Raw genomic sequence first — 24,249 nt, 5'->3', positions numbered from 1 at the left:
TTTCACATTAGCTCAATGAAACCTCCCAATAATTTGATGAGATAGGGCAGAGAGGTTTTATTTTACCCATTTTCTAGACTGTGAAGTTGAGGCAGAAAAGCTGCAAATGATTTGCCTATCGTATTCCTACTCTAAACTCAATTCTTTCCACTACAATCAAACATCCTACCTTCTCTCTAAGCCTTGACTAGTGACTCCAACCCTAACTGTTTTGCAATTCCATACTGCAATCGTAACCAGAAATCAGACCAGAAAAAAGGCCTGAGAATCACCCCCTCCACAGCACTCAAAAATCCACTCAAAGAGCATAACCCAAATGAGGACAATTCACTCTCAGCCTAGGAAGTGACCTGACATCACCTTGCCTAACCTGCACCAAACCGTGTATCCCCTGGAAAGCAACCGTCCCTATTTGCAGAAAACAGATATTTCAATAACATTCTATGTGTGCAGGACACTCCTGGCTGAAAGTCCAAGTCCTACAAAGTACGTCACATGCCACCCCTTCCTCAGGCCCATGGAAACCTTCCATAAGTGCTGACTCTCCCTGTTCCAATAGTATCACCCTTGGGGCCTGGGGCTGTTTCAGCACAGTACTTTTAGCACATCTTTTTTTCCCATTCGTATTATCCTATTTGATCTAATAATAGCCCTGTGATTTAGAAGCTATTATTATCTCCATTTTACAGATGTGGAAACTGAGGCTTAGGTCAAGTGGCTTTCCCCAGGAGTTAAGAAGAGTCTGAAGCAGGATTTGAACCCAGAATTTCTTGGTTCTAAGTCTAGAGCTCTACCCACTGTGCTATGTAGCCTTTATTAGGTAGACCCATAGGCTATGGGAAAAATCCAGGAAGGAGAAGGCAGTGGTGATCTTTTATGTTTCAAATAGAACACAGCCAATTGAAGAAGGTCCTGTTCACATCCAACATCTCTGTGAGCCAAAGATCTTAGTGCTGTGGGATGGCAGTCAAATTGCCTTCTTTCTCTGGGATTCTGTTTCCTTACGTGTGAAATGAGGAAGCTGGATGAGGATGTTCCCATTTCACAGGGAAAATAGGGCATTTCTCAAACTCACTCCTCTTTCCTAGGGATCGTTTGTGCTTGGGATCAAAACCATCCACAACATCAGAGTCAATCTTAGCTTAGAAAGGACCAAGAGAATATGTTAGCATGGCCATAAAAAAGCCTGACTGCAGCAGTGGAGAAGGGGGAACACCCCAACACCTGTACCACCCCCTAGGGCCTCACCCATCCTGGCTGGCTGGGACACATGGGCTTCAGGAGCTCAACTGTATTTCCTATACAGGAAAGAAACATTCCATTTGTGTGGCATGAAGCCCACAGCTGGAAGAAGACATAGACAGATAAACTATGGATCAGAAGCTACTAATAACCAATGGGCACTTTAGGATTACATATAGTAGAGTTTAAATCATTATTTTTAAACCATTATTTAATTTACAGTACCAGTCAAAATATCCCCACTGGGTTCAGTCAACTCACTCTCCAACAGCTCGTTCTCTCAGTTCAAAGAAGAAAATGATGTCTTGGGGAGCCTTTGGGGAGGGGAGAGGAAAGATGAGCTTGTCATTTTCTTAAAGGGAAAGTAGCAGGCAATCCTCAGGATGATAATCTCATTTAGATTTAAGCGTTTCCAAGCGTACAAAAGAGGATATCTATTCTGAGTTCCATGAGAATGCCGGGACCCGGAATAGTATCTTCTGCATATAATTACAGATTTATTTATTTCCCATGTTAATCCCCCTAATATTCATTTTTCCTGTCCTATTGCAAATCCAATAGAACATCCAATACTATGTCAAATGAATTCATTTAAACAGAAATCATTGCAAAGCAAGTTTAATTAGCTGTATTGATGTTGAATCGCAAGCATATAATAAATCGTTAAAAAATATTGGGTAGGCACAATCTGACTTCGAAATAATCTCAGAAGATAAAGCTGTGTGTGCCGTCAATGGAGCGACAGCTGTTTCATCAAGCAAACCCAGAGGATGCCAACCTGTGGAATATTCCTTTCCCACTTAATGATGCCAAACTAGCCACATTCAACAGAGAACCTCAGTGGACTGCCTAAGGTGTCGCCCAGAGCTGCATGACAGCCACCTGATATGTCACTGAAAAGGTCTCAAGCCAATTATAGGTTAAACTGGGAGCCCTCGAAGCCTAATTCTTTTCTCTTGGAAATCAGCATGAAGAGTCCTCAGGTAGAATGAATGGCTCCCAATACACTTCATCTAAGGGAGGTTGATATTGCCCAGCAAGCCAGTCTCTTTTACCCAAGGCAAACTGTTCAGAAAGGGCCAGAGAGACCAATCCCATTTCTGCTTCCCCTTCTGGGCACATTCATGCATTCTGAGAAAACTCAGAAACAAAGCTATTTTCCCTACACAGGACTGTGCCCAGAGGTATTGGAAAGGATGCACCTGTTTCCATCCCATTTCGCTGGATTTCTGGTGAGTGATCCTAGTTGTCTGGCTCCCCAAAAGGATCTGAAAATAAGGTTCTCCTCATCCTCACAACATCTAGTTTAACTTCAGGGCTCCAGATCCAAAGCACACTAGGGAGGATTAGGAGACTCTACCCACCATACCAGCAGTAAACCCATTTAGTTGGGTTGGTCTATAAATAAATGGCATTTTCCCGTTTTCACCCAGTAAATCCAGCTGGACTGCCCGGTCCAGGTAGGGCATTGTCTAAACAGATGCCCCGAGTCCAAGCCCGCCGAGTTTACAGCTACAACAGCAACCTCGACAACAACTAAAAACGACTCACAAGCCCCTGTTTCTCCCTTTTCCAGTCCAAACTGGCCGAGGTCCACACTCCAGCACTTGTAGGTCACCGGGACGGAGGATAGCGGGGAGGGGAGACAGAGAAAGCAGCAGCCCAAGTCCCCCTGGCCAGCCCCGGAGTATACCATGCCCAAGTTATGGAAGGACCGGCCCTGCAGGGGTTCTCGGTCACCTCGGCTTAGTGAGAGGAGAATCCAGGGATCAGAAGGTGCGGTTCTTTGCCTGGGCTGCATTTGGACAGCCGGACGGCCCCTTTCGCCATCCCTCGCCCCCCACCCAGAAGTCTCTGGTCGCCAAGGAAGGGAGGGGATGGAGGCGTGGGAACCGTGCAGTGGAGATCTCTTACCTGAGTTGATCAAGCTGTGCATTCTCTGTTGAGCCAACAGCTGCTCCCGACCAGCCACCCCATCTGAAGAAAAACAGGATTCCGCCTCGTAAATTGCGTGCAGCATATTCCAATCAGGTTGCCCTCCCTCCCGCTTCAGCTACAGAAGATGCATCGGCTCGCCCAGGGAGCAGGGGCTGGCTGGGGGAAGCGCCCCTCGGGCTCCCAGTAGGGTGGGCAGGGCAGCAGAGGAGAAACTTGGTGCCTCACCCCCCCATCCATGCAGACATGCACTACCCTCCACCCCATCCTTCCATCCCTCTGCCCCATCTAAATGTTTTGATTGCATTGGCAACCTGCTGCAGAAGGAAAAACACCCAGGAGCTAAACAGATGAAAGAGAGAGAGAGAATTAAGCAGAGAGATAGCCCTTCCTGGCTCGAGCCTATCCGGGAAAGCCGAGCAGGTGGAGAACAGCAGCCAGGGTTGTTTGTCTATCTGTCTGTTAGTCTGTGGTCCCCCGCTTCTCCCCCTCCATCCCACCTCCGACTGATATTTACAAGCGAAGGAAGACTGATGTTAACAAGAGAAGGAAACCAATGAACCCTGGCTTCACCAGAGGCTCTGGAGACCATAGAGATGTAGCTGAAATTACCCTCGGTCCCTCCCGACAAGTGGTTTTGGTCCCGGTGCCTTCCTCCTCCTCCTCCTCCTGTTCCTCCTCCCTCCTGTGTTTGTGTGTGAGAGTGCGTGTGTGCGTGCGTGCGTGTGTGCGTGTGTATGTGCGCGCGTGTGTGCGTGTGTGTGTGTGTGTGTGTGTGTGTGTGTGTGTGTGTCTTCCCCCTTTCTCTCTCTGTCTCTGGTCTAAAGTTGGCTAAGGCGAGTGATCATCCATTTGCATATGAATCAACAACAGCCTGGCCCACAGGCAACAGAAATAGAACAATGGCCGGCCTGAGCCAAAAATAGGTCAAGCATGGCTGAGTGATTGGAGCCTGAATTAATGCATTTAAAAATACCACCGCAAACACAGCTGGCCCCAGCTCTATCTCGCCAACCAGAATTCTCTATTGCACAGCCTCAGAAGGAATTAACCCCTTCCTGTCGCCGGCCGGCCTGCCTCGTTGCCTTGGGAGCTCACCGTCTGGGTGTGCACGCGTGCATTCATGCAGGCAGAGCCCTGTGCGGGGACCACAGAGCTTGCAAAGGCACCGAACAGGCATCGGCCATCCCGGATTGGAAGGGGCCCACTGGCTATACATTTTATTTTTGCAGTGCGGGTGCTGGTTTAAGAGACGGTGAGCAAGCCGAAAGCGAAGAGCTCCGCATTGCTTCTCTAATGCTTCTGGAAGCTTTTGCTCCAGTGTGTGGTTTCTGCCTCACCCACGCACACAATCCTGGAGTGCTATTTTTGTTGCCTCTTTCTCTGGCTGCACTGCAGTTGGCTGTGGCCCTGGAAGCTTTACTGCCTTTCTAGTTTCAGAACTGACAGGAGATTTATTTGGGCGAGGTGGTTTCTGGAAGCAAGAGCCCTCCTCTCTCCTCACCCCCCCCCCCCCCCCCCAGCTCAAGTGTTCATCAGGCATATCAGTTGTCCATTTCTCAAATCCCTCTGCTGTCTTAGCATCCCTTTTCAATTACATAGCCTCTTAGCTTTACTGACTCTGATTCTTGCGACTTCTAAATACGGAAATATGGATGAGAACTGCAGACCTGGGTAGCACATCCATCTCTCAAGAGACTCCAGTTATCTAAGAAAAGGAAAAATCTGGAAATATGTGATAGATGGGCCAGTCATGAGGAAAGAGGAAAGACTAAGTTATGGATATCCTGAATGTGTCACGGGTCTCCTCTGAAGGTGAATGGAGTGCAAGGAAACTGTCTTCCCATGTCACCAAGTACCTCTCTATAGTAATAATAGCTGACATTTACTGGATTTACTTTCACTCTGCAAAGCACTTTAAATGTTGGCTTATTTGATCCTCCCAACAATCCTGTAAAGCAGGTGCCATTATTATCCTCATTTTATGGATGAAGAAACGAAGGTTTACAAAGGTTAAGTGACCTGCCCCAATCACATCTTCCTGAGTTTTGGTCTAGCTATGTATTAAACCATCCTTGTCCAAGGCAGAACAGACATGAGTCTTGGAGATAAGTGCAGTGTGGACTCATGAATTCTGATCATCTTCACTGGAGAGGATGCCCACATCTGGGAGACCACAGGTCCACTGGAAGAATGGACTACAGTCGTCCAATTGCTCTGACCGTGGATTCTGGAAAGGATTTGACAATTGCTTGCTCTGTGGCAGCTTCCCTGTGGCTTCCTTGACCAAGACACCCTTCCCTGGCTATCTATCACTCCACTATGTATTTTCTTTCCCATTAGAATATATGCTCCTTGAAGAGGGAGACTGTCTCATTTTTTTTTTCTCTGTATCTGCCAGCACCATTCACAGTGCTTGGAAAATAGTATTAAGCAGTTTTCCATTCATTCATTCATACATCCATTTGTTCATTCATACAAGGATACTAAATAATAGTTTCCAGTTTGGGTATATCAATACATCTCCGGATCAGGAAGAATAAGCATTCTCCCCAACCCTATTAACAAACAAAATGTACTCCAAAGATTATCCATACCTGTAATTTGCATTTCATAACATATCTTCTTTGCAGCTACAAATTTGGTTTGCTGAAGAATTTAATAAATGTCTCTTAAGTGATTGGCAGTACTACTGGTCATTGTTTGGTGTGTATGAGTTATCTGGGGGAATAAAACCACCACCACCAGGATATCATCTGTCCTCCAGCCTCTTCTGTCTGTGTCCATGTCTGCTCCGTCCCCCACAGCCCTCTGTGGCTGGCCCTGGCCAGAGTGTCCCCCCTGCTCTCACTTCTCCGTCTCTGGCCCTCATATGTCCTTGAACCACGTGCTACCTCTTCCCTCCACAGGTATGCAGCCCCCTTCCTGCCTTCCTCCCTCTCTCCTTTCCCCACATTGGTGGGCAAATTTGAATTATATAAAAATCGCTATGTAGAATTCTACAGAATGATTCACTTACATAAAGGAAGAACTGTCTTTAATGCCACTAATATTTCATGGGAAAGTAATCCAAACTAGACATATTATTAATTACTAATGGAAAAGATCACATTTTTCATTTGATTTCAGAATAGCTTTGTGGATCTTAAAAGGATCATAGAAGGCAGTGAAAGAAAACACAAGGCTCTCACAAGATCCACAGCACAAACATTTCATCATAGCAAGTTGAGAAAAACAAATCAATTCCATTTTATTAACTCCATATCTCCTGACATTTTGTACAGCTGCTGGAGTCATCTCATTTTCCTGAGTTTAGTTTTCCTATATGCCACATGACTTTGGGAAAATCATTTATTATTGTACCATTAACTGTTTTTCAGGAGGCAGGTGGGTGTGATCAGAGTCCACATACCCTAGAAAGTCCCTAAATCTTAATATAAAAAGTGCTAAGAACAGTTACTGTACTTTGCTATAAAAGCCTTTATAAGTCTCTCTTTGGTGTCCTTGCACCTACTGAGGGGGACCCTGAACCCGATTTCTTCTGTAGTTGCATGCCTTGTTAATAAATCGCATAACTTGACTTTGTTTCCTCGGTTATCATAAAACTACTCATGACAAAGTTTAGGTGTTCTTAATTTATTGAAAATGAAATGGGATAATCCAAGTATTTCCCAGAAACTCCAATTTTCTCTGAAGACAACAAAGTCAATCCTTGGTTGATCCCCATTAATTTCTGGGAGGATGAGCACAGCTAATATAAAAAAGGTTATAAAAAAAGGAAGTGTACTTTCCCTGTAAGCATTTATTAAGCATCTCTTCTACACTAGAATTATGGCTGGGTGTGCAAAGGCTAAAAGAAACAGTTCCTACCCTCAAGTAACTTAGTTTATTAGAGTTCTCAAAGAACTCCAATGACTCCTCAGTGCTTCCAGGATCATCTACAAACTCCTCTGTTTGCCTGGGAAGCCTTTCCCAGTCTGGTTGTAGTCTATCTTTCCTGGCATAGATGCCCCTTCCTCTCTACCTGCTCTCACTCTCCAGTGCTCCTTGTCTTACACATGACAATCCATTGCTGTACCTGCAAAGTATGCCTTTCTTACTTCTGACTTAGCATCCTTAGATGCCTTCAAAGCTCAACTCCAGCATCCCTTTGGCAAGTCTATTTTAATCCCCTGGTTGTTTGTGCCCTGTCTTAAGATATTTTTACATCTGCTTTGTACAGATTTTGTGTCTGCTTCTGCATGTGCCCATTGATCCCCGATAAGCACTCTGAGCATGCCCAAAACCAGCTGTCACTAAACACAGGCTTCATCATTCAATGTGCTTCCAGCAGGACCATGGTCAGAGCTCTCTCCCAGCCCAGCCTCATCTCATGGAGGAGAACACTGAAGCCCAGACGACTGATGTTACTTACTCAAGGTTGCACAGATGGAAGAATCAAAATTTGAACTCAGGTCCTGAGATTTTAGATTTGTAAAGAACTACATTTCAGATGTGGTATAAGGAAGTCAGGGAATGCACATGTCTGCCACTTTCGCTTCACAGAAAGGATCTCCCCAAATATTTACTACGCTGAAAATAAATGACCTGGAGATCAGAGAAATTTGGCAGCTTTTTCTTGAGGCGGTCTTTTTCAAAACTTGTAATGAGATGGTTAAAAAACATAAACGGATCGTGTGTCTTTGTTCTAATGCCATTTTCCAAATTAGCCAATGGGGTGTATTACTAAAACACAATTTTTAAAAAATCAGAACAATCCATTCTTGTAGGCAATGCAGGAAGCATTAAGGACCAGATCTCGGAGAGAAGGGTTGGCTAGGATGCCATGAACTGGGAGGTGGGGGGTCGGGGAATCCAAAGACATAGGCTTCCATGTGACAACAACCTAAGAACAAGACCAAGAGAAAGACTCTCCAGGCTGGGAGTCCCCTGGGACCTTTACTCTGCTGCCGCCATCTAATCCAAGGTCTCTGGGATTCTCTAACCCTTGCCAATGGTCCCCAATTACCATCTGACTTAAAACTTCATAATAATAGCTGCCGTTTGTGTAGCCCTTAAAGGTTTACAAAGTGCTTTACCTTCGTTACCTCATTTATTATTATCAAATGAGATAATATCTGTAAAGCTCTAAGCACAATGCCTGTGACATAGTAGGTATCTTTCCCCTCCCCCTCATTTGGTCCTTATTTACAGCTAGAAGAGGCTTTAGAGGCTCCTTTACAGATGAAAGTAACAGACTTGCTCAGAGTCACAATGCTAAGCAAGAATGTGGTCCCAGTCAAAGGATCTGAGAGTGTCTTTCCTAGTCTCAAGGCTGCTAGTGCTTTTCCCTAAGGTTAATTTGTACTAATTTTTATGTATAGCTAAGTCAGCACCGTCTCACCCATTAGCATGTAAGCTTACTGAGGGCAGTGACTATTTTTGCTGTCTCTGCATCCTCCACTTACCAAGGTTTATGTTGAGTAGTAAGCTTTCAGTATTTCCTGATTGATGGACTGATTCTGATCCTTCCTCCTTGACCCTGACCTTAAGCCAATGGTGGAGCCTCATCAATTCTACCTCTGGCCTAGCTCTCCCATCCAGACCCTTCTCTCCAATGGCACAACTCCTAGCACACTTTGGGCCCTATTTCAATAGCTTTCTAATTGGGCTTCCATTCTACACACTTCCATATTGATGCCCCTAGAATATAGATTGGATTCTGCCACCTCCTACCAAAAATCTTCAGCCTGTTGTATAAAAGAGAAAGCCCTTCACCTGGGATCTGAAACCCTGGAAGCTATGGGGCCTGGTTTTCCATCACATGACTCTCCTTTATACACTCTGCTAGAGGCAAATTAGTATAAGTGATTGGACATCTCCTCCCTAGAGCCCTTCACATGGTCTGTCCTCCACATCTGGGATTCACTTCTTATTCTCACTTAGTTTTCTCTAAGTAGACCTCAGGTGCCACCTCCAACACCAGGCCTTAACTCTCTCTGTTCACCTATGGCTTGCTGATAACTGGCCTATGGACAGCTTACATCCCCTCCCCAATAAGCCTTTCAGAAGCTGTCTCTTTTTCTGTCTGCTTTTCTATTTCCAGGACTCAGCACATTACCTTGCCCACAGTAAAGGTTTAATAATAGTTTGAGTTGAACTGAAATTATTTAAGGGGGAGAAAACACCTAAGCTGAGAAAATTGAAATATAATCTACTTCCCCTAAGTCACAAACACCAAGCTGTTCATATATTGATTTTCTTTCCTAAGTGGTGTCTTTTCAGAGCTTCTGTTTCCCATTACATTTTGGAACACCAGACCCAAGGCACTGGCTAATTCCTTTTAGGTTCCATAAACTCTGGGCTGTCAAGACAATGCTCAGGCCAACGCCGAGACAAAAGGCTATCTTTGGCTACATGGCTGTGAAAGCATCCTCAGGAGAACTCCAGCTCATCAGACATGGCTGCCTGATGCTGCATTATTGATGACATTCAAGCCTCTCACTTGATTTGTCACTCTGGCCCTGCCTGCAGAGAAGGTAGTTTGGACTTATCAGTGAGAAGGGGTTTCAGTCAATGCCTTTCATTATTAAATGACACTTTCCTTCCAGCTCTGACTATGTAGAAGCTGAGGGAAAGGACCCAAAGCAGACAGGAAAAGGTGGCATGATTGCTGCTTTAAAGTCTGTCTTGTGGGAGAGAAAAAAGACTTTGTTTTACCTTAGAATTAGAAGAAATTGGTAACGTTCAGAGACTTGGCTTTGGCTCAAAGTAGGAGAAAACTTCCTAACAAGTAGAGTCACTGAATACAGGACAGGCTGCATCAGGAGGTGGTGGACTCCCCCTCATTGGCTCCACTTGTCAGCTTTCCCCAGGGGTTTCTTTCCTAATCTGACCCAGTTCTTCTATAAACGCCCCCTTCTCTGGTCACATGCTGAACATTCTGCATTTTGACTATGAAGAGGAGAAGAAGAAAAAACTCTCCAGACCACAGAGTCTTCTTTGGTTGGAGTGTTTACAGTCAAACATGTGAACCTTCAAAGAGCCAACATTCCAAGCTTCCCATGGAGATTCAGCCTTCTCCTGCTCTAGGCCAGGTGCTATTTGTGACAGAGAAATCATTTCAAAAGCCAGAGCAATTCTGTCAGTGCTCTTAACTTTGCCCCTCCATATCCAGGCTGGTTCGGGTCCCAGTTCCTCTATATGACCCACAAGACACTGCCCTTTTGATCAGTATTAAAACTACATACAGTGTGAGGCTTCCCAGCTGACATCCTGAATGACAACTCCGTGCCAGTCTATTTTGTCAATCAATCAGTCAATAAGCCTAGAATGTGTCAGGCACTGTGCTAAACACTGGGGATACAAAAAGAAGCCAAAGAAGTCTCTGCCTTCAAGGAGCTTATAATCTAATAAAGGACACGACATGCAAACAAATATACACAAAACAAGTTATCTACAGGATAGATAGTGGTGAATAGACAAAGGGAAGGCACGGGAACTTTGAAGATGGGCCCATATTCAAGTATTTCCCAAATCAAAAATAAACTTGAGAGGGGGGATGAGGTCTGAGAACATCAGGTTCTCTTTAGATTGGGCTCCAGGATAATGGGGCACCACTTTTATTTATTTAAAGTCACCCATCCACCACGAGGGCCAATCTTGGTAAAGACAATTGGCATAAACATAACCAGGGTCACAAAAATGTCAACAACTTAGGTCCTTGTCTTCTAGAAATCTGAGTTAACTATCATGACTTGTCTTGAGATCAAGGGTCACTATTGTATAATAGTTTGGAGAAAGAGACAAAGAGGGCAGAGATCAGAAGAGTTGGACTTGGAATCAAGAAATTCCTAGGTTCAATTCCTGCCTCTTATCGCTTGCTCCCAATCAGTCAGTTTTCATCAGAAGCCTAACTTGAACCCAGATCTTGTTGGTTTCTCTCTCCACCATTCCTCTCTGACTCTCCCAAGCCAAGTAAGCACTGTAAGTGTGATTAACTTCAATCTATTTCAGGAAGCCTGCCAGGAAAGATAAGCTGCTGGTGTTCCCTAAAGAGGTTGGCTGTCCCTGCATCAATAAGGATAGCTGGATGCTTCTTTTAGCAAGTCATTCCTCACTCCTACCCATTTGTAAGTGCTCCCCCTCCCAGAAATTACTGTGCATATATCTGATGCCTGGCAGGCATTAAGTGCTTCATGTTTGTTTATTGATACATTTTCTATATACATTTTATATTCCCTCCAATTGAATAGAAGCTCCTTGAAGGCTAAGATTCTTTGCCTTTGTTTACCCAGGTCCACGGCAAATGTTTAATAAATGAATTCTTGAATTGTCTGTCTGAAGCAGAAATTCTTAGTTCAGGGTCTGCGAACAATAGATAGATAGATAGATAGATAGATAGATAGATAGATAGATAGATAGATAGATAGATAGATAGATAGATGATAGACAGATAACGGTATTTCATTATAACTATTACCATTATGATAGTTACAATTCCAATTTCATTGTACTTATAATTGCTATTCATTATAATTTGTAATCCTTTATGGTTTTAAAAAGATGACCCTGAGAATGGGTCCATGGACTTCACCAGATTGCCAACTGGGTCCAGGGCACACAAAAGTTTCACAGTCCCCAATCCCAGGCCTTAAGGAGAGGCAAGCAGAACGGAGATTGTACCAAAGGGGAATAGCCAATGAATGATCTCACTCCCCCCCAATCCAATTTCAGCTGTTTGCCGCTTGCCAGAAAATTCCTAAAGACACTCCTCCTTTTTCCCCAAACCAAGGCTACTTCTGAAGTCACATCAGAGCTCACTAGACCTTGCACATAGTAGGTGCTTAGTCTCTGTTTACTTACTTGATCTTGCTGGGTAAAACAATCCTGCCTCAAAGCATAAAGCTCATTTTACCCTGTGTTGACTTGTCCCTGTGATATGATCCATGAGACCTATTTGCTGCTCTGCCTTGATGGGACAAAACCTTAACAGCACACGAAGAGCCAAATTCGTGTGAATCAAGCACACCCAATTCCAGTCATCTCCCTGAATGCAGGGAGGCTTCTTCCAATTACTCTGCTTTTTAATGGCAAGGCTAGCTATGTGTTCTATAGACACAGCATTTTCCCTGAGCTAATGTTTTCCTTTTATCTGTCAGAGATGGTCTATTTAAAAATCAATAGGCTAACATTAGTTACTTCACCTGAAGCAATAACAAGCTACTCTTTGTAATGAAGTGAGGCCCTGGGCATTTTCATTTTGGCTATGCCTGGAGGGAATCATCAGGTGCTCTTGCTGTAGGAAAAGAATCTTCTGGAGCCCAATGCATTGTCATTTTCAAATACAGACCTTTCTCCTTTAATTGTTAGTAACCTAGTACTGGTCACTGAATTAGTACTTTTCAGTGACAGCACATGTAGATGAATGAGCCCAGCTGCCTTTACAGAGGTTGGGGAGACATTTCTAGTGCGCTGGAGGTCAGACTGAACACCATGAATGGCCCAATCTTGGTGGAGTCCTGGTATTACGTACACATTTGTCTCCAACCACAGAATGTAAAGACCTTGCCACTCTCAGGGTCCGAGTAACTCTTCTGTCATTATCAATCAATCAATAAAAATTAAGTAAGCACCTACTATATTCCAGGAACTGAGCTAAATTATAGGGATACTGAAAGAGGCAGAAGACAGTCCCTGCCCCCAAGGAGCTTCCAATTTAACGACTTGCAAACAAACATACACAAAGCAAGCGCTATGGGGGATAAACAGGAAATAATTAACAGAGGAAATACACTAGAATTAAAAGAGGTTGGGGAAGACTGCCAGTAAAAGATGGGATTTGAGTTAGGATCTACAGGAAATCAACAGGCAGACTTGAGAAGGGAGAGAGCATCCTAGGCATGGGGGGAATAGTCAGAGAAAAATGCCAGGAGCTGAGAGATGGAGGGTCTTGTTCAGATAATAGCCAGAAGACATGTAATGCAGGGTGTGAGACATTCAAAGACTAAAATGGTAGGGGAAGGCAGGTGATGTAGGGCACAAAATGCCAAAGAGTGGAAAATTTGGGGCTGGCATATGGGAGACTTTTAATAAATGCTTATTGATTCATTAATAAGACCCTGCTTCATCAACTGTTTTCATTCTTTTGAGAAACTGTTCTATTCTAGAATTTAAGTTCTATTTGGGCAGGAATCATTTCCCCCATTTGTATCCCTAGCACAGTGCCTAGAACATGAGGGCTTAGTAATTTGCTGATTGCTTGATCTGCACAGAGCATGATTCCTCTCTACAGAGAGTTTTCTCCCATTGCTAGGACTTTCTCTGCTTTTGTGCCAGAACTCAGACCTAGGAACAACAGGTATAAGTTACTGAGAGACAAATTTAGGTTTGATATGAGGGAAATTATTCCTAGTAATCAGTATCATGGAAAAGTAGACTGGGCTCCCTAGGGAGATGGTAAGTTCCCCTTACTAGAAGCTTTCAAGCAATCGGTAGACCTGGGATTCAAACCCAGATTTTTAGATCTTAAATTCAAAATACTTTTCATCATACCATGCTGCCCCTATATTTGAGAATCAGTAAGAAAACAAAATAAAAGTCTCTGAGTAGTTAAAAGAAATATAATGCAGATGCATCTTTACCCAGAAGGGAAGCTCTCAGAATCTCATTCAAGATCTATTCACTTTGCTTTAGATACATTCTTTAAAAGCTTGGTTATCTGGTTTCCCATCTTACAGAAGGTTAGAAGCTAGAAGCAGGGAAATTTATTGCTAAAGATATAGAACCACTAAGAACACAGGAAAATAACAACTGAATGTCTGTCATGGAGAGAGCAAACTAATCAATCACCCATTGATTAGGTGTACTCTGTGCTAGGAACTGGGGATAAAAAGATGAATGGAAAACAGTCCCTGTCCTCTAGAAGTTTCCATTCTACAGAGGGATATGGCGTGTACAAATGTCTTCTTTGTCTTCAGGATTTCTATCCATCCTTCACCCTAACTCAAATGTTACTAGTTTGTTTTGGTCTTCTCCAATCACTTGAGTCCTTCTGATTTGCATAGAACAAAGAAGCATGAGAGAGAATTAAGGACATAGGGTCTTGGTAATATTTGACCCCTAGAAGATATGGTAGATGGTGAAAAAACGGTCATATTTTATAGTCATTGACTGAAAAAATTAAATGGAAAAGCAGGGATAGATCTCCCCTTTATAAGGGAGAGGTTTACTAAATATAACCTTCCCTGAAAACAACAAAAACACTGCAGCTGGAGGCTACCGTTAAAATCGAGTAAAAAGCTAAAAGAGTTGACTGAAAAGAACTATGGAACCAAGAGGGTGGAGTACAGAGAGCCACCCAGATGAACTCTTCCAATATTCCCCTCTAACCAACTTTAAAATAACCCATCACATCAAATTCTGCACAGCACAGCAAAGCCAATAAAAGGTGGGGTGAAACATTTTTCCAACTTAAGACAATGTAGGAGATCATAGGAGAGATCTGTGACATTGCTGTGGAGGCCAGCCCAGAGCAGACAGGGGCTGTAGTAGCAGCAGCAGCAGCTTTGAGAGCTGTTAGCCCAGAAATGATAAGGGGGTGAGGACAGATTCCTAGTCAAAAAAAAAATTTTTTTCTTGGGACTCTTTGCTGGTACTGGTTGCAGCTGGGGCTGATTGGCAACTCTATTTCCTATATGAAGTTCGAAGGAGAGGAGGTCTTGTGGTGCATTACAAGGGAATAGAGGTCCTGGACACAGTTCCAAAGTAAAGAGGAGCTCTAGTACTTGAGGCTCCAGGGGACCAGGGGCCTTTCCTGGGTAAAGGGCAGAGTAGAGGCAGAGCAGGGACCACAGTTCTCCTAGGATCCTTGAAAGCACTGAACACTTTTAGATTCCCAGGACTAGTTCTGAAAATAGTAGCAAGAAAAAACCTGAAGCTTGGGGCAGTGCTTTCCCACCTCTCGGTGAACAGAGGCCAAGTTTATCACAAAATTCAAAGTCAAGAAATTGGCTGGAAAAATGAGCAAAGAACAATGTCAAGAAGACCTTGACCACAAAAATCTACTACTGTGGTAGGGAAGCCCAAGACACAATCTCAGAAGACAGCAATGAAAAACACCTAAAACCAAAGCCTCAAAGCCAAAGTCCAGCAAGAACTCCTAGAAGGGTTAAATAGAGAAGTGGCAGAGAAAAAATGAGAAAAGAACAAGAATGATGCAAGAAATTTATGAAGGGAGAATTGATAGCTTGGTAAAAGAGGCACAAAAAATGATGAAGAAAATAATACTTTTAAAAAGAGAATTGGCCTGTGGTAAAAGAGGCATGAAAATTCAATGAAGGAAATCAAAGTGGCCAAATGGGAAAAGATGTAGAAAAGCTCACTGAAGAAAATAATTCCTAAAAAATTAGAATTGGGCAACTGGAAGCTAATGACTCCATGAGACAGCAAGAAACAATAAAACCAATAGAAAGAATGAAAAATAAAAGAAAATATGAACTATCTCATCAGAAAACTGACCTGGAAAATAAAATGAGGAGAAATAAAAGCCATGATTTAAAAAAGGAGACAAGATATCATATTTCAAGAAATAATAGAGAAAAACTGGCCTCATATTTTAAACCAATAGGGTAAAATAGAAATTAAAAGAACCCACTGATCACTTCCTAAAGAGATCCCAAAATGAAAACGCCTAGGAATATTATAGCCAAATTACATTACTCCCAGGGCAAGGAGAAATATTGCAAGCAACAAGGAAAAAAAAATCAAATATCATAAATCCATACTCAAAATCACACAAGATTTAGCAGGTTCTACACTAAGGGAGCAGAATGATTGGAATATGATATTTTAGAAGGCAAAGGAGCTAGGATTACTAGCAAGAATAACTTACCCAGCAAAACTGAGTATCATTCTTCAGGGGGAAAATGGATATTTAACGAACAGGGAACTTCCAGGCATTCTTGATAAAAAGACTTAGCTGAATGAGTTTGACATTTAAACACAAGTCTCAAGTTTGACATTTAAACATCAGACTTAAGAAAGCGTAAGAAAGGGATAAATGAAAAAGAAACCATAAAGGATTCAAAATAAGATTAAATGATTTACCTTTCTATATGGGAAGATGATACAAGTAACCTTAATTATTATTAGGGCAGTTAGAAGGAGTCTACATAGAGGGCATGAGTGTGAGCTGATTATATCGGGATGATATTTTTAAAAAGGGATGAGAAAGGGATGTACTGGGAGAAGGGAAAAGTAGAATGGGGAAACTTTCTCACATAAATGAGGCATGCAAGGAAAAGCTTTTATGCAGTGGAGGGAAAAGTGAGAGGGTGAGTAATGCTTGAATCTCACTCTCATCAAAATTATTTTAAAGAGGGAAGAGTGTGCGTCCACACACACACAGACACACACACACACAGACACACACACACTCTGCTGTATATAGAAATCTACTTTACTCAATGAGGAGACAAGTAGGGAAAGGAATAAGAGTTGGGGATGGGGGGATGATAAAAGGGAGGATGGATTAGGGAAAGGAGTGGTCAGCAGCAAAACAGACTTTTGAAGAGGGACAGGATAAATAGAGAGAAAAGGATAAATAGAAGAAAATAGGATGGAGGGAAATACACAGTCATGATAACTGTGAATGTAACAGATGAGCTCAGGCATAAAATAGGAGTGGAAAGAAAAGTAGATTAGAAACCGGAATCTAACAATATGTTGTTTACAAGAGACCCACTAGAAAAACAAAAGACTCTCACAGAGTTAAAATAAAGGCCTAGAGCAGAATCTGTTATGCATCAGTTGAAGTTAAAAAAAAAGGAGGGGTTGCAATCATGACCTCAAACAAAGCAAAAGCAAAAATAGACCTATTTAGAAGAGATAAGCAGGGAAACTACATTTTGCTTAAAGGTATCAGATAATGAAGTAATATTAAAAAAATTTATAGCAAGTTTCTCTAATAAAGGCCTCATTTCTCAAATATAAGAAACTAAGTCAAATATACAAAAATTAAAGCCATTCCCCAAATGAGAAATGGTCAAAGAATATAAACGGGCGGATTTCAGAAGAAATCAAAGCTATCTATAGTTATGTGGGGGAAAATGCTTTAAATCACAATGAAAGAAATGCAGCAATTCTAGGACACTGCTTCACCTTCTCAGAGATGTCAGATAGTGGAGGGGATAAGGGAAAATGGGCACACTAATAAACTGACAGAGTTGTGAACTTGTCCAAGCACTCTGAACCACATGCCCAAAGGCTATAAAACTGCGCGGACCTTTTGACTCAGCAACAAGCAAGGGCCCTGACATACGCAGAAGGGCCTGCTATACAGGTTCTTAGATCTGCTTTTCTAAAAAGAAAGCAGCTTTTGAGGGGTCAACAAACTATTTTAATCAAGCACATACATCATTTGCTTAGTGCAGGGGAAAAAACACCCTGAACTTCAGAGAAAATACAGAGAAATAAAAACCAACAGACAGGGCTTCCAAATGTCTGATTATAAACAAGAGAGAGAAGCACCAACATTTAGGTTTTCAAAGCCAGGCGGCTCCTTAGCAGCTTCCCAAAGTCTCATCTGGCACATGAACCTCCTTCCAAAAACTAAACCTCACCTCAGAGTATTTATACACTTTTCAGAGCCAGAGTGCATCACAATCCTTGAGAACTCATTAGAAATTTTAAAAAGGTATGGGTCTTCCTATAAAATAAATCTCCCCTAATCAAACTTCCCTTAATGGGCAGGCCCATTAATGGGTGGGCAAGATCTTTAACTGTCATAATTACCATTACAACCTCTACTAAGTCTGTACTCCAAAGAGATCAATGAAAAATATCTATATTCACACAGATATTTATAGTAGTTCTTTTTGTGGTGGCAAAGAATTGGAAATTGAAAGGATGCTCATAAATTTGGGAACGGCTAAACAAGTTGTGGTATATGATTGTGTACTATTGTGCCATAAGAAATGATGGGGGGTGGGGTGGGTCATGATTTCAGCAAAACATGATAAGACCTATATGAGCAGAAACAAAGTGAAATGAGAACTGGAAAGTCATCGTGTACAATAACTATAATGTTGTAATGATAACCAACTGAGAAAGATTTGACTAATCTGATCATTAGACAATTTGATTGAACTTGTGATGAAAAAAAATGTTTTCCACACCTCCAGAGATAGAACTGATGACCTCTGAGTATGAATTGAAATATATTTTTCTAGATTTCTTTTTTTTTTTTTTGCAATATGGCTGGTATGGAAATATGTTTTGCATGACTTAACCTAAATAATTGATACAATTTTACTCATCTTTGTGGGCAAGGGAGGGGTGGGAGGGATGAGAGGAAATGAGAGAATTTGGACCTCAAAATTTTAAAATTAATAAAAAGGAGGAAGAGGAGAAGGAGAAGAAGGAAGAGGAGAAAGTGAAGGTAGAGAGGGAAAGGGTGAGGAAAGAGGGGAAGGAGGAGAAAGAGAAGAAGAAGGAGAAAAAGGAGGAGGACGACAATGACAATGATGACTTTAGGACTTTAGCCTTCACTTTCAGGGAGAGGCTTATTATTCACAGTGTGCTTAGTGGATGGTGGACAGATTATTAACTAGTCTTGATAATAACTTGGTAGCTGAAGACCAGCAGGAGCACACGTTAGCAACCTGAGACACCCTTCAAAGAGTAAGAGATAAACTGACCAATATAGCACAACCCAGACAGGATGCCCTATGCAGTGACCAGAGAAGAACAGAAGCCATTGATTGTGTTCAGCTCTGTCCAGTCCAGGACCAAGGGTAAAAGGTCTTTAATCAACTGTATGAGTTTAATACAAAGTATAAACTGCCATTAGGAGAGTGACTGCTAGGATGGAGAATATGATACACGAGGTCGTCTGCCAATTTATTTTTTTCAAACTTTTTAGAAAGATATAAATGAGCACAAAATACCATCGCTTGACACGATATGGGATATCAAATCTTGAGAAGAGTTAGAGAATATGATAGATGTTCCTAAGTATTTAAAGTTGCAATAATAAGTATATTATTTCCTATATATTAGTAAAATAGAATAAAGCTTAATCTATATATTTATGGACAGACCAAGGGGGACACACACACACCTATATGTATATATGTATCTATGTGTGTATTTATATATGTATATTATGTGTATATATGTGTGTGTACATTATGTATGTATTTTATGTGTATATGATCCCTCTTGTTCTGCTCTTTGCTTTGAGTAAAGCAGAAGATACATAGATTAGCTAGAAGATAGATAGACACACTACACAGAAATAGACAGATTCACTATACAGAGATAGATAGATAGGTAGATAGATAGATAGTAGATAGATAGATAGAAAGATAGATACACTATAGAGGATAGAAAGATAGATACATAGAAAGATAGATAGATACATTATGCAGAGATAGATAGAAAGATAAATAGAGAGAGAGAGATCCATCCATCCATCCATATATACATACATAGCTGTACTCTACTTTACTCAAGAGGACAGACCAAGGAACAACTGGTTAAAGTTGCAAAGTGGAATATTTCTTCTTGACAAGAAGACAAACTTCCTAACCACAAGAGCCACCCCCCAGAATGGCAGGGGCTGCCTTTTGAGCAAGTGGGGTCCCTCTCACTGGCTGTCCTTGAGTAAAGATCAGCAGACCACTTGTACGAGCTATTGCAGAGGGAAGGGGTTGGACAGCATGCCTTCCAAAGTCCTTTCAGATTTTTAGACTCTATGATTCTGTAGGGCGACAAGAGGATTTGGGATACATCTCAGTGAGAGGAATTGTGGGCCACCACCTTAAACTTAGATGTTATGACTACTGGGTGATGTTTTGTGGGAGCAGGAGGTATTCTTCACTAATACGCAGCAATATTTCAGAAGATGTAATGTAGCTTATACCCCCTACAAAGGGACACATATTGTAAAGAAGCTTTTCTAACATGTATTGTTACCACAAAGCTACCAGGGGGAGCAGTGGGTAGAGTCTGGGGCTTGAACATCCAAGTTCAAATCCTACCTCAGATGTTTCTTAACCGTGATCTTGGGTGAGTCATTAAAACCCTTTCTGTCTCTGTTTCCTGTTCTGTAAAATCAAGGGGTTGGCATGGGTGGCCTCCACATTCCCTTCTACCTTTAAATCTATACTCTTATGTCCATCAATTACACACAAATGCTTTCATCATTTTCACATCCACATGATACCTGACAACAATGAGCCAAGCATAATTCACCAGGTTGGCATTGTAGGAGACTGGGGATTAGATTTACAGTAGATGCCATCTGTGGTGGACATCAGTACAGATTCTCACGGTCATACAGTTTCATTACTGAAGGAGACGTCCCAGCAGGGAGACATCTCTCCTGTGTAGATGGGACACCTGTTTAGGGGAGGACCTGTTGACATAAACTAATGCACTTGGGGGAGTTGCAGTGTAGTGATGTACCAACAAAGGCTGGAGGGATGAGAGGGTTCCTGCCCCTGAGGAGTGTAGAAACAAAACAGGAAATGCTGCATCCCCAGGCTCTCTGTTTGTTTGGGTGTCCACATTTCACTTACAAAGTAATGCTAATCTCTCAACACTACAGCAGAGACAAAAGCATGCTGATAAGCCTAATCTGGTTCTTGCTTCTAAAAAGCTTTATACTTTTCATAAATATTAATTTCTCAATGTCCCCAGCTGCTTAAAATGTATTGGTGCTAAGGGTATGGGGCTGAGGCATGAGCAGTCTCACATCTTAATTCCTAACAAGGCAGAGGATCCTGGAGTCCAAGCTCAGGAGCAGAGGGTGGTGGGAGAAGGAATAGGAGGAAGGAACATGGGTTCTACTCTTGTCTTTGCTGATAACTAAGTCTAGCAGATCACTTCATTCATTGGCGCTTAGTTTCCTTATCTGTAAAGCAGAAAGGTGGGCCAGACAAAGAAGGCAGGAGCACAAGGGAATGTGGAGAAGAGAGGAGAAAGTCATGAAGATGGAGGAGGTAGGGAAAATAGGATTGTGCTTCCTGTCCAAAATGGCCCTTTTTTATCCCTTTAAGAAGAGGTCCTTAAAAACATATATTCAAAATTATCTAAGACATTTTCAGCCTATATGTATGTATGTACATATATGTGTACATATGTAAATATGTGTGTTATTGTGCTTACAATGAGCCAAACATACATACACATGCACACAAAACCCCCAAACCAACACATACGTTGTTGGGTGATGCTTTCTTCAATATAGCAAAGTTTCTTCAAATTGACACATTTCCTTAAGCCATGTACCTACCCCATCTCCCTCCCAAGGAAGTGAAGATCACTATTTTTTTCTGAACCTGTGATTTCTTTGATGGAAATTCCTTGTACTAATGTTTCTAATTCCCAAGGACTGCACGAGTCTCCTTCTTTCCTGGACACTGCCACCCCCACCACACGAGGCCAGGCCCTTTCACCTTTTACCTGGACCATGGTGATGCTTTTCTAACTGGGTCTCAAACTCAGGTCTGGCCATGTCACTCCACCTCTACCCCATTCAATAAACTCCACTGACTCCCAGTTAAAGTGAAAGCCACACCAGCTTCCCAACGTTCACATGGACTTTTGGTGCTCCACCTCTGGTAGAACCTTCAGAGCTCACATTGGGCTGGACACTCTGTGCCTGGACCCCAACATAGCGGAGTCACTTTGGCACCACTGAGAACCAGGGACAACAAGTCACCAATCCCCAGAAAACCCAGTCCTGTCTGACTCTTAAAGTCCTTCATTGCATTCCGCCTTCCTCCCTTTCCAGTCTTGGGAAGCCTTACTTCTCTCCTCATATTCGTGGATCCAGTGAAACCCAGATTTCTTCTTATTCCTTAAACTAGACTCTCCCAGCTTGAGTCTTTGATTTTCCTTAGCCATGCCTCATGCTAGGGGAAGCTAGGGGGCCCCACGAGCTGGAGAAGGAAATGGCAAACCACCCCAGGATGTCTGCCAAGAAAACCCCAAATGGGGTCACCAAGAATCAGACATGGCTGAAAAACAACTGCCCAAGGGCTTGGTTTTTCATTCCTACTGACTTCCCGGGTTTCCTTCAAGACAAAGATCAAATCCTCCCTACGACAAGAATGCTTACTTAGTGTCCTTTAATTCTGAGACCTTCCTTCCAAGATTGCCTCCACTTCATCCTTTATATGTCTTGTACATACATGGTTGATTGCCTAGTGTCTCCCTCATTGGAATAGGAGCCCCCTGAAGGCAGGAACTACTATGCTCAGTGCTTTGTACAGGGTCAGCCACTGTTTGTTGACTGACTGACTGACCAAAGCTAATAGGCGGGTTTATTCAGCAACTCATTCTTTGAGAATCACCTGGGCTGGGATCCTTGGAAATTAAATGACTTGCCTAGGGATATAGAGATAATCTTTGTAAATCAACAAGAATTGATGAATCAGTTACTATGTGTTTTTCACTATGCTAGGAGCTGAAGATACAAACACAGAACCAAAAATGAAATAATGCCTTCTCTCAAGCAGTTTACATTCTGACGTTTTGTCGGAGGCTAGCCTTGAACCTAGGTCTTTCTGACTTAGAGGCTGCACCTCTGTCCACTAGAGTACATATTGCTTCTTTAATGAATTAGGCAGAGCCAAAAGTTACAAGAAAATTACTTACATACATGTAAATACATGTGCATGTATGTATAAATGTATGTATGAACACACACAGACACATATTTAAGTATGTCATCTTTTGACCCCATCTTATTTTCAGTTGCCAACTTTGGATTTCTAAATGGTTGGACCCAGAGACCCTTTCCTCTAGAGACTTTAAAGGAAAATCAGGGGCTACCATAATCAGCAGTGCTGGCCCAGGGTGGGGAGGTGTAGCAACCCCAGCCTCTACCCCTGGACCCCAGTTACCAAGGCTGTTATTTTTAATCTTATTTTCTTCTCTCATGGAGACTCTATACTATGCATCCAGAAAAAAAAAAAAAAAAAGCAGAATGTTGCCAAGTCTCTCCATTAGGGTAGGACACAGAGACAGAAATAGCCCTGGTGGAACATGAGCCCCTTCCCCTGTGTCTCCCCTATGTCTCCAATGAGTGATGAGACACCAATGGCCTTTACCATATAGAGATCTGGTCATATAGTCCATTCCCACTGATCTCTAGCCTACATCCCCATTATACAGGATGGAGTAGTAGTTAGAGTTGATCTTAGGGTCAGAAAGACTGGTTTGGAAGACCACCTCAGATATGTGGCCATAAGCATGCTCTGAGCCTCAGTTTACTCACCTATAAAATGAAGTTAGTAATATCATCCAGCTCAAAGGGTTAGTGTGAAGATCAAATGAAATAATGAATTGTAATGGGATGCTAGAGACCAGGCCCCCTGATGTGTCCCCCAACCCCCACCCCAGGGGGCTGCTCTGATCCTGTGACTGACTCAGGAAAACTAACCCAGTTCGCTCCTCCAGGAGGCAGAAGGTAGATGCCAAAGCCCAAGAAGGGTGGGGTTTTCCTCCCTGGCCTGTTTTACAAGATTGAAGCACTATGTTATACTAATATGATAATGGCTATCATGATAGCATATCCTTTAGGGCTATAGTATTCAGAGTGGGAGAGTCCATCTCATTCTGCCTCCTCATTAAGGCCAAGGGCACAAGTTAGGATCTCAGATGGGTCACATAGGTGGTCAGTGAGTGGCAGAATGGGAATACGACACAGGTCCTTCCCTCTCAAAATTCTTCCCTATACAGAGTCATAAACCTACAGCTAGAAAGTCCCTTAGAGATCACCCAGTCCAACCCCTCATCTGACAAATAAGGAAACTGATGGACAGAGTCAAGGCCACTTGTACAAGTGTATACAGGAGGTACAAGAGGGATTTGAAATAAGAGCCTCTGAATCCAAATCCTGTCTTCTCAGCACCATGCAGCCCAAGGAAATATAGTTACCCTTTGCCAAGTGTTCTTGTACCCAGAGGGCTAGGGGGGAGAGAGAGAGAGAGAGAGAGGGAGAGAGAGACAGACAGACAGACAGACAGAGAGAGAGAGACAGAGAGAGAGAGAGACAGAGACAGAGACAGAGAGACAGAGACA

General features: G+C 42.5%; 1 protein-coding gene across 21 annotated transcripts in view; it reads right to left on the bottom strand.

Annotated features, from left to right (window-relative positions):
* The window catches only part of HDAC9 (histone deacetylase 9), an 885,788-nt gene that overhangs the window by 526,088 nt on the left and 335,451 nt on the right, over positions 1 to 24,249 (bottom strand). For 18 of the 21 annotated variants that reach the window (XM_072650844.1, XM_072650846.1, XM_072650845.1 and 15 more), the window contains one exon: positions 3,157 to 3,219. In XM_072650844.1, coding sequence (XP_072506945.1) covers positions 3,157 to 3,219 — 63 coding nt within the window. Of the gene's footprint in view, positions 1 to 3,156; positions 3,239 to 3,694; positions 3,754 to 3,789; positions 3,868 to 24,249 lie in introns of those variants that run through there. The other 3 variants (XM_072650851.1, XM_072650853.1, XM_072650858.1) reach the window with 3 other exon arrangements.

The sequence above is a fragment of the Notamacropus eugenii genome, chromosome 3 (assembly GCF_028372415.1).
Source record: "Notamacropus eugenii isolate mMacEug1 chromosome 3, mMacEug1.pri_v2, whole genome shotgun sequence".
In the NCBI taxonomy this organism is placed as follows: Eukaryota; Metazoa; Chordata; class Mammalia; order Diprotodontia; family Macropodidae; genus Notamacropus; species Notamacropus eugenii.
The sequence above is the reverse complement of the archived record's forward strand: the minus strand, read 5'-3'. Positions and strand labels throughout refer to the sequence as shown.